Genomic DNA, 17,421 nt, shown 5'->3' with positions numbered 1-17,421 from the left:
ATCCACAACACTGATTCCTACACCTTCTACCCCTCCGCCGGTGTGCCCCAAGGTTCCGTCCTTTCCCCTCTTCTCTACCTCCTTTACACGGCAGACATGCCTCCACCTGCACCTCCCCTACACCTTCTCCAGTACGCCGATGACACTGCCTTCCTTGCCCTCGCTCCCACCCTGCAACGCTCCCAGCACCTTCTCCAATCCTATCTTGACCGGTTCACCACTTGGTGTAACCAGTGGTTGCTCAAGGTCAATCCTTCCAAGACCCAGGCGATCATTGTAGGCAAAACCACTCGTTCCTTCCGTCTCCTTGATTTCTATCTTACTATTTATGGCCGTCCCATCACCCTCACACCTACTCTCAAGTACCTTGGTGTCACCCTCGACCGTCGCCTCTCCTGGAACCCACATCTCCGGACGATCCAAGCCAAGGCACGCTCCCGCCTCCGCCTCCTTAAGCTCCTTTCTGGCCGTACATGGGGTCTGGACCCTTCCACCATCCTCTACACCTACAAGTCCCTCATCCGTCCTATCCTTTGCTATGCTCATCCCGCCTGGATCTCTGCCCCTCCTACCTTCTACAAGTCCATTCAGATCCTAGAACGCCATGCGCTCCGCCTCGCCTATCGCATCCGTCTCCCTTCCCCCACGCGGATCCTCTATGACCTGATTCCCTTCCCGCACCTCCTCCTTTTCCTCGAACGGTTACGGATCCTCTACACCTCCCGCAAGCTTGATCCTCCACACCCTCTTGTCTCTCCCATCCTCTCCCACCCCAACCCGCTGCCGCGCCTGCATTCCTATATCCCACCTGCTCTCCATCTTTACACCCTCCACACCCTCTCCCTCGGTGGCTTCCGTCAACTCCCCCTCCCTGATGATGCCCTCCTCCCCTCCATCTACCCCTCCTACCAACTTTGAGCCTTACCTTCCCTCTCCTCTCCTTTTCCTGTGGGCACCCTCTCTCCCTTCTCTCCCTCCCTCCCCTCCCCTTTCTCCTTGAGCTTCCACTCCCCCTACCCTCCCCCTTCTCCTCCATCCCTCTCCTCCACTGGCATCTTCCCCTCCCCCTCTCTCTCCTCTTCCCCACACCTTTTCCCCTTGGCAGGCCACGACTCTGCTGTCTTCCATCTGTTACTTTCATCGTCCTACGCCGAAGACCATCGCATGTGTTTGTGCCTCGACTCTCCTGCAGTGTGTTTGTGTTTCGTCGTTTGTGCTCCGCTGGTTCACGTGTGGCCATCTGCCATCTGCGTTTGTGCACCGTGTTTCTCCGCTTTTATCCATTGTGCTACGCACGTGACCGACTCCGTTTTAACTCTGTTTTGTCTACTGTTTGTACCCCGCCGTCTTGATTGTTTTTATATCTCACTCATCTCTGTTCTGTGTATACTCTGAGGCCGAAGAGCGGCATACCTGGTCCGCTGCCGGCCTACCTGTTTGTCACAGGTATTAAAATCACAATAAAGGAAAAAAAAAAAAAAGCGGTACAGCATAAGGTGAGGCGAGGTAGTCTGAATTATATTTTGTAGATGTATTTATCACATATCTCAGAGCCTTTGGCCGTCGTCGTCGTCGTCGCCGTCGTCGCCGTTTTTGCAGAAGTAACAAATGGTCATCGTACAAATGCGGCGAGGAACGCCTTGCCTTAAATTCCGAATGCACAAAGTGTGTGGTCTTGTTTCACAGTCTATATTTGGTCTGTCTCGTATGAAGTTGAATGTAACGAATGGGTGGGAAAGAGCAAGGGGCAGCGGCTGTGTAGAACGGAAACACAATTCCTCAGGGGTGTGAGCGTTTCGAGATGAGTCGTATATAAGTTATAATTGGTCGTCAGTGACTGTGTGGCCCCCAGTGTACCCGTGACTCGCGCCGGGACGCAGAACAACGTTCGGTTGTAAACATGCAGCAAAACACGCGATACGGAGTGATTGTGCGAGTTGAAGGACGAAGAGGATGTTCAGGAAGAAAACAAGTGTGTGTGTTCAGTGGTTCCAGCAATATAGGAAGACTACTGAATATAAACTTTCAGATCCGACTGTGGGTGTTGACTTTTTTGCTGGTCTCATAGAAGTGAAAGATGGCACCATAATAAAACTTCAACTCTGGGACACAGCTGGACAGGAGAGATTCAGGTCCATAACCAAATCGTATTACAGAAATTCTGTCGGTGCTCTGCTTGTATACGACATCTGTAACAGAGCAAGTTTTGAACATATTCCTCTATGGATGATGGAAGCCCGTAGGCATATAGAACCTCATCGCCCTGTATTTGCCCTGGTTGGCTGCAAGCTGGATGTAGTGTTGGCTGGTGGAAGACGTGAGGTATCGGGTGAAGAAGCACATGCCTTTGCTGAGCAGCACGGCTTACATCATGTTGAAACTTCTGCGCGAACTGGTGTAAATGTAGAAGAGGCATTTCATGCAGTAACCCAGGAAGTTTATAACAGGATACAAACTGGTGAATACAAAGTGGTGGATGGTTGGGATGGTATTAAAACTGGATTTCAGCGCCCAAGTGGGTATGACTTCAATTTAGTTGAAACAGAACCTGCCAAATCAACTTGTTGCTGAGATGATGTACTGATATAAACTATTGTACATATTCTGTGTGAACTGATATGGAATGTTGTTTCCCTGTGCATTTTTGAATCCTGACATAGTATGTTGTATACTTGCAGTATTTAATAATTTACAACTTACATTTGTACAGACAGAACTGCGGTGACTACCAGTATACTTCTCAGAAAAAAAAATACTCATAAGGAAAGGCCTATATTACATATTTGGTACATATGGTAATGATTATGTGCCAAGAAGTTTAAGCAGTAAACTATGTTTGATCTTTATTGGGGTGTCGTGTATTTATCGCACTTCAGTCAGAAACAATGGCAATGGACAATGTCCTAACATCTTTTAGACCATTGTGATATTAGTAAAACTGGAACTGACAGAAAAAATTGGTGCTTTCGAAATAAGTTTTACTATAAGGAGTATGTGTCATAGGCTGATAGTAATATTCACATTACGTGTTTTTCAGAGAGAACACACAACTTGTGCGTTAAGTTGTTGTTGAAAAACACACACTGAAATTGCATGAAAAATTTTTAATACAATGACTAAATTGCTTCATATCATCCTGAAAGTAATTTGATAGGCAGCAGGCAAGTGTAGCAACATTAATGGATAATACAGGCTTGTGGACTTAAAGGCTACTCTACTATTGATTGTCTTGTGCTGTCATTTTCTATTTTGGTACTGCTTTTCCCATTGGCTAATATACCAAAATTTTTCCTTAGGAAAAAAGGGTCAGTGTAGAGAAATTGTAACCCATTCTGTTTCTTTGCGTAACATTACGGCTGTGGAAGAATTTCCACATTAACAGTCTGCGTTTCTTGCACAGTTGTTTCTTTCCTTAGGTCAAGAACAAAAGTTTGTCATTGATTGAAGACAATTAAAGTAATTATGATTCAATTTTTGTGTGTAGAATTTAGTGTGTAAATATGAGAGATGTTTGAGAATTTTCCAGCAATGGCAAAGAAGATATGGAAGATTTCTCAGAACTATCATCTTCTGGCGCCTTAATTCAGCTAGACATAGCACGTTGCAAGTTATTTGTTTGAGCTTTAGTTCCAAACATTTTATAGAATTTGAGAATATGAAAATGATGTGCATTGTGAAATATACCAATATGATACGGAACAAAGAAATGGATTACATACTAAATGCAATGGTCATTTGAAGTATGAGTTGAATCTTGACTATTACAGACTTCTCTCATTTCATATGTGGTATCTTAGTTAACATAGCATTCTGTGTGAAACTGATGCATTATAAATAAGCAATAAATTGTGTTTATTTAAAAAAAATGGATAAGGCGTCGGACTTCGGATCCGAAGATTGCAGGTTCGAATCTTCTCACGGTGTTGTTTGTCCAGTTGTGAAAAAGAAACATACCGTTTTAGTGTAGCAGTTGAGCAGTACGAAACCGTGTGAATGTTGCTGTTGAAAATTTTCTGCTTGGAGATGTTCTAGAGCTTGAAACACGCACAACAAGACCGGTGTTAACTAGCGAAATGGTCGGCAGAGTGCCGTCGCCGCGAGGTTTGACCTGTACTTGCACATCTAAAACAACGTCGGAAAGTAACTCGTTCGGCTTATGAGTCACATCAAGTATGTGTGTTAATTTTGACGAAACTAGCTCTGCAGATTGTCATGCAATTCTTTTACCTCTCAGAAATGATTATGAAATAAAAGTGAACTACCTGACGAGTGTGACGTTAGGAAAATATTAGGCAACATGGAGAGATTATGTATGGGACCAATCAACCCAACGAGTACTGTGTGACGTGATAACCGGCACGTATTCACAGAGAGAGCGCGGCTAGCTCAGTCGGTAGAGCATGAGGCTCTTAACTTCACGGTTGTGGGTTCGAGTCCCACGATGGGCCGAACGGAATTTAGCTCTGCTGCAGATGTAAATTACCGTTTTTCTGATTAACGTGAAGTAATGGAAATAGCAACTTTAAACTTTGCCTACGTCTCCGTCAGTGGCAAGGAAACTGTATTTTAATGTGAAGGTGATTTTGTAGACATGTGTGAAAGACATGTTCTGAAATGCAAGTGGTGTTGTTTGGAGAGCACATCGGTTACGTGTCAGATGTGTAGCCAAGCAGTAATGGGTCGCCATAGCTGCAAATATTAGTCGGTAATATGAAGTGTTGTCAGCTGAAGTCTGGTGATCCAGACGACCGTAAGGACGAAGTACGCAAAACTACCGCTAGGCCGCGCCTCTTTGGCTCAGTGGCAGAGCACTGGTCTTGTAAACCAGGGATCGCGAGTTCGATCCTCACAGGAGGCAGACGGATTTTGGAAATCAGTTGCGCGTCGTGGCCGTATACCAAACAGTATCTTTGATGACGAACAATTAGCGACAGGCGTTTTATTAAGAATTACTCTCTGATATGATTAAGGCGAATGGCGCAGATAAAGTATTTGCCAAAGCGGTACAGCACTTCTTCGACGGAACTCGAGAGAGTTGTGCCCTTCGAGGATTGATTTCCGCAATCGTCGAAGCGATAGATTTAGCAGCAGTTCCAGCAGCGCAGGCACCAGTGTCAGCAGCCGCCGCCCCCGCAGCGCGACTCCTGTCGCCGGTGCAGCCCATCCTGCTCATCGTTCTCGTCGCCGGCTGACGCAGTCTGCCTCGTTCGTCGTCATCGCCGCCGCCTCCGCCAGCCCGCCGCCGAGCCCGTCCTCCTCCGCCGCCGCAGCAGCAGGGCGGGGCCCCGGACCCCGCTCCCCGCCGTCGCAGCAGCAGCCGCCGCCGCCGCCGTCTTCGCCTTCCTGGACTTGTGCAGTGTAGTGTAGTGTAGTGTTCATCTTCGTCTTCGTTGTCTGTTATCCTTAGTGTTTCTTTTTCCCTCGTCCCGTTCAGTTGTTTCATTTCAACATGACCAACCCTACCACCACCTCCACTATCAGAGCCTTAACTTACACCTCCCCATCAGCAGCAGCCACCACCATCACTTGGTGTGCTCAAACACCCCTGACCCCTACATCCCACCCCTCTTCACCCTTCCCTCCCCAGCTCCCTTTGTCGCTCCTTCTCCCCCAGCCACCTCACCTGACCCCTTCCCTCCACTCCCCCACGCCACTTCATCCGCTCATGCAGCCCCCGCCAGGGTTGTGGCTCGGAGAGCCACCACCCGTGCCGCACATTCACCAGCACCAGCACCAGCACCAGCACCTGCGCCCGCACCTGCATCATCTGCAGCACCGACCCCAGCACCACTGCCGGGACCTGCCTCCCCCCACCATCTCCGGGTTGCTCCTGTACCCCGCCCCTCTTCCCATCCTGTAAAACGTCCAAATGGCACCCCTGCCCACTCCACTCCCAAGAAATCACAGCCCCTTCCCCCTCCTCCCCCCAAAGATACCATCAATGTCTTCCCGCCCGCCCCTTCTACTGCTTCCTCTACCACCCCCTCCTACAGATACCTCCCTTCCCATCCGGATCCCTCTCTCCTGGAGGCCCACAACCTCACCTTGCTCCTCTGCCAACACATTCCTAAAGCCCCTATCTCCCTTCTCACCCCCCGTAGGGACTCTGTCCTTATCACCTCCTCTAGCCCCACGCTCCACACCGACATCCTATCCCGCATCCCCATTACCCGCTTCGGCCCCAATGCCTCTCTCGCCCCTGCTCCTTCCCCTTCCTCCTCCCGTCAACCCCAACCCCCGCGTCGCCCGCCAACCCTCACCGCCGTGATCACTCGGCTTAGTCTGACGATCACTGAGGAGGAGGTGTTGGCAGTGCTTAAGGCGCATCCCTACCTCGATTTTCGTGCCGTTCGCCGGATCCACAACCGTGCCGGCCCCACCCGCCTTATGCGGGTTTTTTCTGAGCACGCTCCTTCGATCGACCTTCTCCTTAAGGAGGGTGCCCTCCTCTTCAACCGCCGCTACAAGGTCGACCCTTCCCACTCCCCTCCCATCCGATGACAGAGGTGCCTGCGCTATAATGCACACCCAACATCTGAGTGCCGCAAGGCCCCTGTCTGCCCGCACTGAAAGCAAGTGCACTTCCTCCGGCAGTGCCCAAACCTTCAGTCCCCTCCATCTTGCAACACCTGTAACCTCCCTCACCCTACATACTCCCAGAAATGCAAAGCTCGACCAGCCCCTTCCACTTCTGAACTCACCGTCCCTGTCCGCCATCTGGATGACCCTACCCCCCCTGATAACTCCCTTCGTCCCCCCCCCCCCCCACTGCCCAGGACATCATCCGCTTTGTCACCATTATCCTCCAAAACGTCCATCCTTTTCAGCGCCCCCACACCCTCCAGCAGATATCCCTCGCCGCACTCTCCATGTTCCATCTCAATACCTATGCCACCTACTCCCATAACCAGCCCCACTTCACCTTCTCCCGTCTTGACACCCTCATCTAAATTCCCATCATGGCGCGACAGCACCGTATCTTGTTCAGTAACATCCGCTCCCTTCCTGTCTACAAGAACCTCCTTCTGGATACACTCACGACCCACCGCGTGGATACCTTCCTCCTGAACGAAACCTTTCTCCAACCCCACATCACCGTTCACACCTCCCCCTACCTCCTTCATTGCTCCGACAATCCCCTCCCAATAGCGCGTGGTGGAGTCGCCATTGGCCACCACCGCCAGATCCCTGTTCGGCTCCAACACCTCCTTTCTGACCCCACAGAACATCTGATCCTCAGCCTCTTCTTCCCCGGCCTCACCATTACCTGTGCCACCATTTATGTCCGCTCCACTGCCCCTATTCCTTTCGACTTCCTTTCCCACATCGACCGAAGCCTTCTCCTCCTACGTGATTGCCGCCGACCTTAACATCCATAGACACTCCGCTGCCCAGTTACAGCGGTGGCATCGGTTCCTCGCCACCATCCAAGGTGATGTCCTTCCTCTTCCCCAACACACCCGCCCTGAATCCAATACCACTCCCGATGTTGTCCTGGCCTCCCCCAACTTCCTTGGCCACTTAGCGGTGGACGTCCTTGATCCTATTGGCAGTGACCATCTCCCTGTCCTCCTTACCATATCTGACGGTCGTCGCCCCTGTCCCGACCCTCGCTTTGACCCACCCCCCAAGTATGTCCATGATTACTCCCGTGCCGACTGGAATGCCTACTGGGATACCCTTACTGCCCGAGTCGATAGCCACCCCCTCACCTACCACCAACCTGATGACATCACCCATGCCGCGTCCTTTCTCCAGCAGACCTTGTCTGAGGCCGTGGAGGCCCACATCCCTACCGTCGCTATCCACCCGCACCGTCCCACTTTACCCCCACAGGCCGTTCTCCTCTTTCGAGAATCCCGTCGTCTTTACCGTGCCTTCCTTCACACGCGTGACCGGGGCACATTACGACGCCACCGGCAACTCCAGAGACACATCCGGAACTTGCTCGCGGCTAAGAAACGCCGGGACTGGCGACAGACATGCACCCGTCTTAATGCTACCCTACCTCTTAACTCGTCCAAGTACTGGTCTGCCTTCCGCCGCCTTACCGGATCTAAACCCCCCCCCCCCCCTTACTATCCTCTCCTCCATAATGACAGTCCCTTTCCTGACAACCTTAGTAAGGCCAACCATTTTGCCTCCTACCTCACGGATATCTTTACTGTCCCTGACGATCCCCAGTTCGATTATTCCCTCTTCCCCAATGTCTACATCTACATCTACATCTACATCTACATCTACATGACTACTCTGCAATTCATATTTAAGTGCTTGGCAGAGGGTTCATCGAACCACAATCATACTATCTCTCTACTATTCCACTCCCGAACAGCGAGCGGGAAAAACGAACACCTAAACCTTCCTGTTCGAGCTCTGATTTCTCTTATTTTATTTTGATGATCATTCCTACCTATGTAGGTTGGGCTCAACAAAATATTTTCGCATTCGGAAGAGAAAGTTGGTGACTGAAATTTCGTAAAAAGCTCTCGCCGTGACGAAAAACGTCTATGCTGTAATGACTTCCATCCCAACTCGTGTATCATATCTGCCACACTCTCTCCTCTATAACGCGATAATACAAAACGAGCTGCCCTTCTTTGCACCCTCTCGATGTCCTCCGTCAATCCCACCTGGTAAGGATCCCACACTGCGCAGCAATATTCTAACAGAGGACGAACGAGTGTAGTGTAAGCTGTCTCTTTAGTGGACTTGTTGCATCTTCTAAGTGTCCTGCCAATGAAACGCAACCTTTGGCTCGCCTTCCCGACAATATTATCTATGTGGTCCTTCCAACTGAAGTTGTTCGTAATTTTAACACCCAGGTACTTAGTTGAATTGACAGCCTTGAGAATTGTACTATTTATCGAGTAATCGAATTCCACCGGAGTTCTTTTGGAACTCATGTGGATCATCTCACACTTTTCGTTATTTAGCGTCAACTGCCACCTGACACACCATACAGCAATCTTTTCTAAATCGCTTTGCAGCTGATACTGGTCTTCGGATGACCTTACTAGACGGTAAATTACAGCATCATCTGCGAACAGTCTAAGAGAACTGCTCAGATTGTCACCCAGGTCATTTATATAGATCAGGAACAGTAGAGGTCCCAGGATGCTTCCCTGGGGAACACCTAATATCACTTCAGCTTTACTCGATGATTTGCCGTCTATTACTACGAACTGCGACCTTCCTGACAGGAAATCACGAATCCAGTCGCACAACTGAGACGATACCCCATAGCTCCGCAGCTTGATTAGAAGTCGCTTGTGAGGAACGGTGTCAAAAGCTTTCCGGAAATCTAGAAATACAGAATCAACTTGAGATCCCCTGTCGATAGCGGCCATTACTTCGTGCGAATAAAGAGCTAGCTGCGTTGCACAAGAGCGATGTTTTCTGAAGCCATGCTGATTACGTGTCAATAGATCGTTCTCTTCGAGGTGATTCATAATGTTTGAATACAGTATATGCTCCAAAACCCTACTGCAAACCGACTTCAATGATATAGGTCTGTAGTTAAATGGATTACTCCTACTACCCTTCTTGAACACTGGTCCGCGATCGAACTGACACCTCTGTCCCTCCACTCGCTCCTGGCTTCCAATACTTGGACAACATTACACACACCGAACTCAATACCCCTATCACTACTCAAGGCATCCTAGCTATACTCCGCACCAAATGCAACACCGCTCCTGGTCAAGACCGTGTTACTTACCGTCACCTCCCTGAAGCTCCCGCCTCCTTCCTCTCCACCCTGGCCAGACTGTACAATGTGGTCTTGTCCACCGGCTTCTACCCCGACCTGTGGAAAACCTCCCGGATCCCGATGTTCCTCAAACCTGATAAACCTCCTTCCGCTGTCTCCTCCTACCGTCCTATAAGCCTTACCTCGGTCTTCAGCAAGGTCCTGGAATCCATTCTTACCCGCCGCATCCACCAGCACCTCCACCAGCACCGCTTCCTTCCCTCCACCCAATGTGGCTTTCGGCCATCCTTCTCTGCCGATGACCTTCTCCTTCACCTCACTCACCTCCTCTCTGAACAACTCAACTCCTGTCGCTCTGCCATCTTCCTCTCCCTCGACCTTGAACGCGCATACGACTGTGTATGGCATTCTGGTCTCCTCTTCAACCTCCAAACCTTTGCCCTTCCCCTAAACTACGTCTGTCTGGTCGCCTCCTTCATTTCCCACCGTCCTTCCTATGTCACCATCCACAACACAGATTCCTACACCTTCTACCCCTCCGCCGGTGTGCCCCAAGGCTCCATCCTTTCCCCTCTTCTTTACCTTCTTTATACGGCGGACATGCCTCCGCCTGCACCCCCCCCCCCCTGCACCTTCTCCAGTACGCCGATGACACCGCCTTCCTTGCCCTCGCCCCCACCCTGCAACGCTCCCAGCACCTTCTCCAATCCCATCTTGACCGGTTCACCTCTTGGTGTAACCAGTGGTTGCTCAAGGTCAATCCTTCCAAGATCCAGGCAATCATCGTAGGCAAAACCACCCCTTCCTTCCGTCTCCTTGATTTCTATCTTACAATTTATGGCCGTCCTATTAATCTCACCCCCACCCTCAAGTACCTTGGCGTCACCCTTGATCGTCGCCTCTCCTGGACCCCTCATCTCCGGACAATCCAAGCCAAGGCATGCTCCCGACTCCGCCTCCTCAAGCTCCTCTCTGGCCGCACATGGTGTCTGGACCCGTCCACCGTCCTCCACACCTATAAATCCCTCATCCGTCCTATCCTTTGTTATGCTCATCCCGCCTGGATCTCAGCCCCTCCTACCTTTTACCAATCCTTTCAAATCGTTGAACGCCATGCACTCTGCCTCGCCTATCGCATCCGCCTCCCTTCCCCCACGCGGATCCCCTATGACCTCTTCCCATTCCCACACCTCCTCCTTTTCCTCGAACGGATATGGATCCTCTACACCTCTCGCAAGCTTGATCCTCCTGACCCGCTTGTCTCTCCCATCCTCTCCCACCCCAACCTGCTGCCGCGCCTGTACTCCTGTATCCCACCTGCTCTCCACACTCTCCACACCCTCTCCCAAGGTGGCTTCCGCCAACTCCCCCTCCCGGATGATGCCCTCCTCCCCTCCATCTATCCCTCCTACCAACTTAGAGCCTTGCCTTCCCTCTCCTCTCCTTATCCTGTGGGCACCCTCTCTCCCTTCTCTCCCTCCCTCCTTCCCTCCCCTCCCCCTCTCCCTGGGCCTCCACACTCCACCCCTCCCTCTCCCATCCTCTCCCCATTGGCATCAACCCCTCCCCCATTCCCTCCTACCCTCGCCCCTTCCCTCTGGCAGGTCCCCGGCCTTACTCGTGTGACAAGTGCATCACTAACCGCCGGAGATTGTCGCCGCAGTGCTTATGTGTTTTGTCGTCCCGTTAGTGCATCCGTGTCTCTTCTTCCGTGCTCCATCGTTCACGTGTGCTACTTTGTATCTCTCCGTTATGTGCTGTGTGAATCACTTTTAACTTGACTGCTCCACAGTGTACGGCTTCTGTTCTTTTACTCTGTTTGTCTACTGTTTTTTAACCTCCATGTCTCTTTGTATCTCTTACTGCTTGTACTATGTTCATGTCTGTGGCCGAAGAGCCGCTGCTGGCCTACCTATGTATAGGTATAAAATAACAATAAAGAAAGAAAAAAAGGTACAGCATAAGGTGGACGGGGACGTCTGAAATATATTTTATAGCTGTATTTCTCACGTATATCTCAGAGCCTTTCGCGGTCGTCGTCGTCGTCGTCGTCGTCGTCGTCGTCGTCGCCGCCGCTGCTTCTGCAGAAGTAGCAAATGGCCATCGTAGCAAATGCGGCAAGGGACGCCCTGCCTTCGATTCCAAATGCACAAAGTGTGTGGTCATGTTTCCCATTCTATATTTGGTCGGTCTCGTAAGAGGTTGAATGTAACGAATGGGTGGGAAAGAGCAAGGGGCAGCGGCTGTGTTGAACGAAAACACAATTCCTCAGGGGTGTGAGCGTTTCGAGATGAGTCGTGTATTAGTTATACTTGGTCATCAGTGACCGTGTTGCCTAATGGATAAGGCGTCGGACTGCGGATCCAAAGATTGCAGGTTCGAATCCTGTCATGGTAGTGTTTTCCCAGTTCTGAAAAAGAAACTTACCGTTTTAGTGTAGTACTTGAGCAGTACGAAACCGCGTGAATGTTGCTGTTGACCATTTTTTGCTAGGAGATGCACTTGAGCTTGAAAGACGCACAACAAGACCGGTGTTAACTAGCGAAATGGTCGGCAGAGTGCTATCGCCGCGGGTTTTGACTAGCACTTGCACATCTAAAACAACGTCGGAAAGTAACTCGTTCGGCTTATGAGTCACATCAAGTATGTGTGTTAATTTTGACGAAACTAGCTCTGCAGGTTGTCATACAATTCTTTTACCTCTCAGAAATGATTATAAAATAAAAGTGAACTACGTGACGAGTGTGACGTTAGGAAAACATTAGGCAACACGGAGAGGTTCTGTATGGGACCAATCAACCCAAACGAGTACAGTGCTAACCGGCACGTATTTCACCGAGGCAGCGGGGCTAGCTATAAGTCAGCCGGCAGCGGCCTTGGCGGTCGGATGCGGGTTGTTTTCGCTCTCGCCTGTGGCGGTCGCGTGCTGTTTGGTGAGTGTGCGCATTGCTACGTAGTTTTATTGTGGCGTGATGAATTGCATTCGACTATAATGGATCAACTTTTATGGAAAGACACGTCGAAATTGAGTTTTTACCCTCATTATGCACGACCCAAATCCTTTGAGGTTGAGTTATTTACTAGAGACGTCATGCAAATAACTATTGATGATATGATTGGCATTCACCTATCTATCGTCAGCAGTACGGTGTACCTCAAATTGTTGAATCCCGAGAAATGCGAGCAGGTCTTTCAATCTTGTGGAGGAGTGTTGAAGTTCAACCATTCTGACGGCAATGTTGGTGATGTCAGAATTTCGGTTGCTGGTCTCGGAGTGAGAACTGTTCGCATATTTGAATTACCCTTTGAAATTTCCGCTGACCAGATTAATGCCACATTGAGGGAATATGGAACAGTCATGAGCAATACAGCAGAAAAGTGGTCAACTATGCATATTTTCCCGGTGCTAAACGGTGTCTGTCAGGTGAAGATAGATATGTTAAAGCACATTCCGTCTTACATCACTGTGTGTGGCTACAGGGCCATAGTGATTTATGACGGGCAGCCTAGAACTTGTGCGGGATTTGGGTCCACAGAACATATCCGTGCTCAGTGTGTCCAACGACGCGTGGCGCAAATACCGGCCGGTGAGCGTGAGTTGCGCGGCCCGACGTCTACGTTGCCATTATCATACGTCGCCGCCGCTCGGGCTAATGTCACCTCGGAACCTAGTTTAGATGTTTCGCTAGAGGGTTTGCGCGCAGTGCACGAAGGCGCTACACCGATGGAAGCGAACGATGTACCGAATGTTCCTTCTTCACACACCCAGAAGGAGGGCAATACTCACTCGCAGATGGGGCACCCACCGGACACCGAAAGTATTCCGGCGGGCGTACCGGTTCGAGACGACAAGTCCGACGTGGACCGGATGGAGTCGAACGAGATGGCTGGCCACCAGCCCCCGCGGTCTCCCAAATCTCAGAAGAAACGCCGGCTAGCACATCAAGGGGCAGAAGCAAAGGCACCAATATTGCGTGAAAAGGCAAACCACGTCAGACAGAAACTGATTGAAGTAACTGACCCATCCTCGTCGGCAACCAGCAAAACGGCAAAAAAATCTCGGACGAACGAATCGGACACTGATCACGGACGATCGCCCTCAGGGGACCCTGCGGTGTCCGATTCATTGGATCCGAACCCTATGCCTGAATGTTCCAAGCTCTCGGATTGCGATATGGACGCAGACAAGTTCGTGTGCGATTGGTCAGATGACGTTGAAGAGGGTGGTCGGGAAGAAGATTTAGTACGGGATCGGCGCGGTATAGAGATTCCGTCATCAGAAGCTCAAGCAGATGTGTCTCACCAGCAACACACGGCTACCGCCGGTGTCGGTGCCGTGGCTGATGACGCGGACTTCTTTTAGATGATGTTCGCCATGAACATCAATAGTAGGCATATTGTCACCTAGACCTCTGTTCTCATGACGTCCTTGCAAGCTTACCGCATTGCGACACTGAACATCAATAAGATCACTAGCCCACTCAACTTAAAAAACCTTCAAGATTTTCTCTATGCCGCTGATATTGATCTCATTATGCTGCAGGAAGTGACCAATATTAACCTTGACCGTATCACAGGTTACAAAGCCGTCGTTAATCCTGGAAATGGTACTGAACTAGGGACCGCGATCATGGCTAAGGAAGGGATAGTGATGTCACATAACGAACGCCTGGCGAATAGCAGAGGTATAGCGACTACTATCGATACTACCTGATTTATTAATCTCTACGCCCCTTCCGGTTCTGGGAGACGACGACAGAGAGCTGAGTTTTTTAAAGATGGCCTTGTGCCACTTTTCACACCACCTTCAGACCAACTTATATTCGCTGGTGATTTTAACTGTGTACTCAGTCCCAAAGACCAGACACCAAATTTCAATCCGTCCGCCGAGCTTCGCGCCATCATTGAAGAGTTAAATTTAATAGACACATGGGAGCATAGACACGGTGACAGGCCCGGATTCACATTCGTTACTGGTCACTCAGCTAGCCGCGTCGATAGAATCTACGCATCAGCAAATATGAGGGAACATGTTTTGCAGGCAGAGCTATGGCCGACTGTCTTTACAGATCATGTGGCATATATATGTACCGTCAATTTAGCCAAACAAGGGACGTACAGGGCAAAGGGACCCTGGAAACTAAATGTAGCGCATTTAACAGAACCCGAGTGTCACACAGTCTTCCGCAACACGTGGGCAGAATGCGAACGAAAGTTTCCCGCGTACGACTCTGCCATTACGTGGTGGGTAAAATGTGCAAAACCCGCCTTAACAAAAGCGATGAAGAATTATTCCAGAGATCGATGTGCCTGGCAGAAGCAAACCCTGGAATTCTACTTTCAGTGTTTAAGGGATTTATATCGAGAAGATGCAACGGTAATAGCAAATCGTATGCATATTAAACGAATACAGGCTACGATTTTAACCCTCAAACGGAAGCAATTGGAAGGCTGTAAAGTCAGGACACGTCTGCAAAACGCCGTACAGGACGAAACGACATCAATGTATCATGTTATTCGCGAACAGAAAAGGGGGCACAGAAAGATATTGACAGAACTGCAGACTGCAGATGGTCGACACTTACACCACCAGCGCAACATACGAGACGAGATTTATAAACATTTCACAGCACAGTTAACGGAACACCCGGTGGATATAGCGGCGCAGCAAGCCCTCATGGCACGCCGTTTTGCGACATGGAGCACGGAAGAAGCAGACGGCCTCGCTGCAGTAATAACCGACGATGAAGTAGCGGACGCCATTCGAGGGAGCCCACAGAATAAATCGCCTGGCCCCGACGGATTACCGGCCGAGTTTTATAGAACTTTTCGACACCATTTAGTTCCAAAGATGACCATGGTCTGTAATGATATCCTAAACGCTGGAGATGATATCCTAAGGGAATACTGTGAGGTAATAGTGGTATTGGTCCCCAAAACCCCAGCGGGAAAGACAGTCGACAATCTCCGACCGATTACATTACTTAATACGGATTATAAGATATTCGCGCGGGTCATGATGCAGCGATTCAGTACGGTACTCAGTACTGTCACGGGGGCCTATCAAACGAGCGTTGGGAAAACTAGAAACATTCAGCAGACGTTAAGCGAATATAGAGATATCAAAGCTACAGCCGCCGCTTGTGACATCCGATGCGCTCTAGTCTCGCTAGATTTTGAAGAAGCATTCGATAAAGTCAGTCACTCATATCTTCTGTGCGCAATGGCAGCAATGAATTTTCCACGGAAAGTTATTGACACTGTTACACTCCTGCTGAGAAACGGAACATCCAAGATCTGTCTCAACGGACAACTAAGTAAACCTATTTCCATCACTAGGTCGGTCCGACAAGGTTGCCCGATGTCAATGGCTTTGTTTGCAGTTGCTCTTGAACCCTTGCTGTTCTCCCTGACGGAAGACCTTCCGGGTTTACGTATACATGGCCAGAAGATTGTCTGCCAGGCATTTGCGGATGACGTCAGTTTCGTGGTGACGAAAGATGAAGACTTAGAACGCGCGTTTCAGCTGATAAACACTTATGAAGCCGCCTCAGGAGCGAAAGTCAACTGTAAAAAGTCTGGCGTTATGGCACTTGGTAGGGGACTAGAACTTGTCAATAGCCGTTCACTAAAAAGCATGGCAACTTTTAAATGTCTCGGCATTGAATACACGCGCAGCATCCGCTGCACGGCTGCTCTTAACTATAGGAGATTGTTGGCACAATTTCGGGCCGGCATACGGCAACATCATTTGCGAAATCTCAACGCCATACAAAGAGTGCTTTTAGTCAATACTTACATCGTTTCAAAAGTCAATTATGTCGCGAAAATCCTCCCAATACCAAAAGTCATAGCACAACGCATGCTTGCGGCGCTCGGCCACTTTGTCAGTAGGGGACAAATTTTCAAAGTCGCATTTGAAACCTTGACGCTCCCCATGGGAAAGGGCGGCCTCAATCTGACTGATGTTTACCACAAAGCGAAAGCATTATATATCAGCAACGTTTATAAACAATGGCAACGAACACCACATTCCTTAACGGCCCTTCGTCTCCATGAAATGGCACCAGCCAGCATGACGCCTCCTGTCAACGTAAGTCACATCCCGACTGCATTATGCCACTTTAGTAATTTTTTCCTAGACTACAGCTATGTTCAATGCACCATACCTGAGAATGATCTTTACAGGGTCAGAGCGCTTTACAGCTACCTGACGGACAGTAAATCGCGGAACAGAATAGAAGTAAAGTATAAAGACTGCAATTGGGCAAAGATCTGGGAAAACACTCACGACGGACACTTACCATCGCAGGTGCGGTCTACGTGGTACATGGCGGTCAATAGGATCATACCGACAAATTCAAAGCTACACATGATTCACTTGTCCGACACTCCGAATTGCGTTCACTGTACTTTACTAGATACCATTGAACATCGCTTTCTATGCGACGATGTGAAGGACATCTGGATTCTCTTTGCACGGAAGCTCTCAAGTATGCTGCGTACTGCACCTAGGATGATTACTCCAGCTGGACTCCTCACTCCCGATGCCGTTCCATACTCCCCCCCGCAAAACGACGAGCAGTCAATTGGCTTCAAGGTCAGACAGTGTATTATATATTATCGGCGCCAGAAAAAAATGAAGAAGACTATTGGTTATACCTACTAACTCAACACCGGAAACTTCAACGAATAGACAAATATAGAGA

At 49.7% G+C, this 17,421-nt stretch overlaps 1 protein-coding gene and 2 non-coding genes across 3 annotated transcripts; all 3 read left to right on the top strand.

Moving 5' to 3' along the window:
* The first annotated feature begins 1,953 nt into the window (after window positions 1-1,953).
* Window positions 1,954-2,586, top strand: LOC126266670 (ras-related protein Rab-39A-like). Its single transcript, XM_049971090.1, has one exon. The coding sequence runs from the start codon at window positions 1,954-1,956 to the stop codon at window positions 2,569-2,571; it is 618 nt and encodes a 205-aa protein (XP_049827047.1). The 3' UTR covers window positions 2,572-2,586.
* A 1,789-nt stretch (window positions 2,587-4,375) lies between these two features.
* Trnak-cuu (transfer RNA lysine (anticodon CUU)) lies at window positions 4,376-4,453 on the top strand. The gene has a single exon. It is a non-coding gene; the product is annotated as a tRNA-Lys (tRNA).
* Window positions 4,454-4,786: 333 nt separating this feature from the next.
* Trnat-ugu (transfer RNA threonine (anticodon UGU)) lies at window positions 4,787-4,858 on the top strand. Its single transcript has one exon. It is a non-coding gene; the product is annotated as a tRNA-Thr (tRNA).
* The last annotated feature ends 12,563 nt before the right edge of the window (window positions 4,859-17,421 follow it).

This window comes from Schistocerca gregaria, chromosome 4 (assembly GCF_023897955.1).
Source record: "Schistocerca gregaria isolate iqSchGreg1 chromosome 4, iqSchGreg1.2, whole genome shotgun sequence".
Taxonomy (NCBI): domain Eukaryota; kingdom Metazoa; phylum Arthropoda; class Insecta; order Orthoptera; family Acrididae; genus Schistocerca; species Schistocerca gregaria.
The sequence above is the reverse complement of the archived record's forward strand: the minus strand, read 5'-3'. Positions and strand labels throughout refer to the sequence as shown.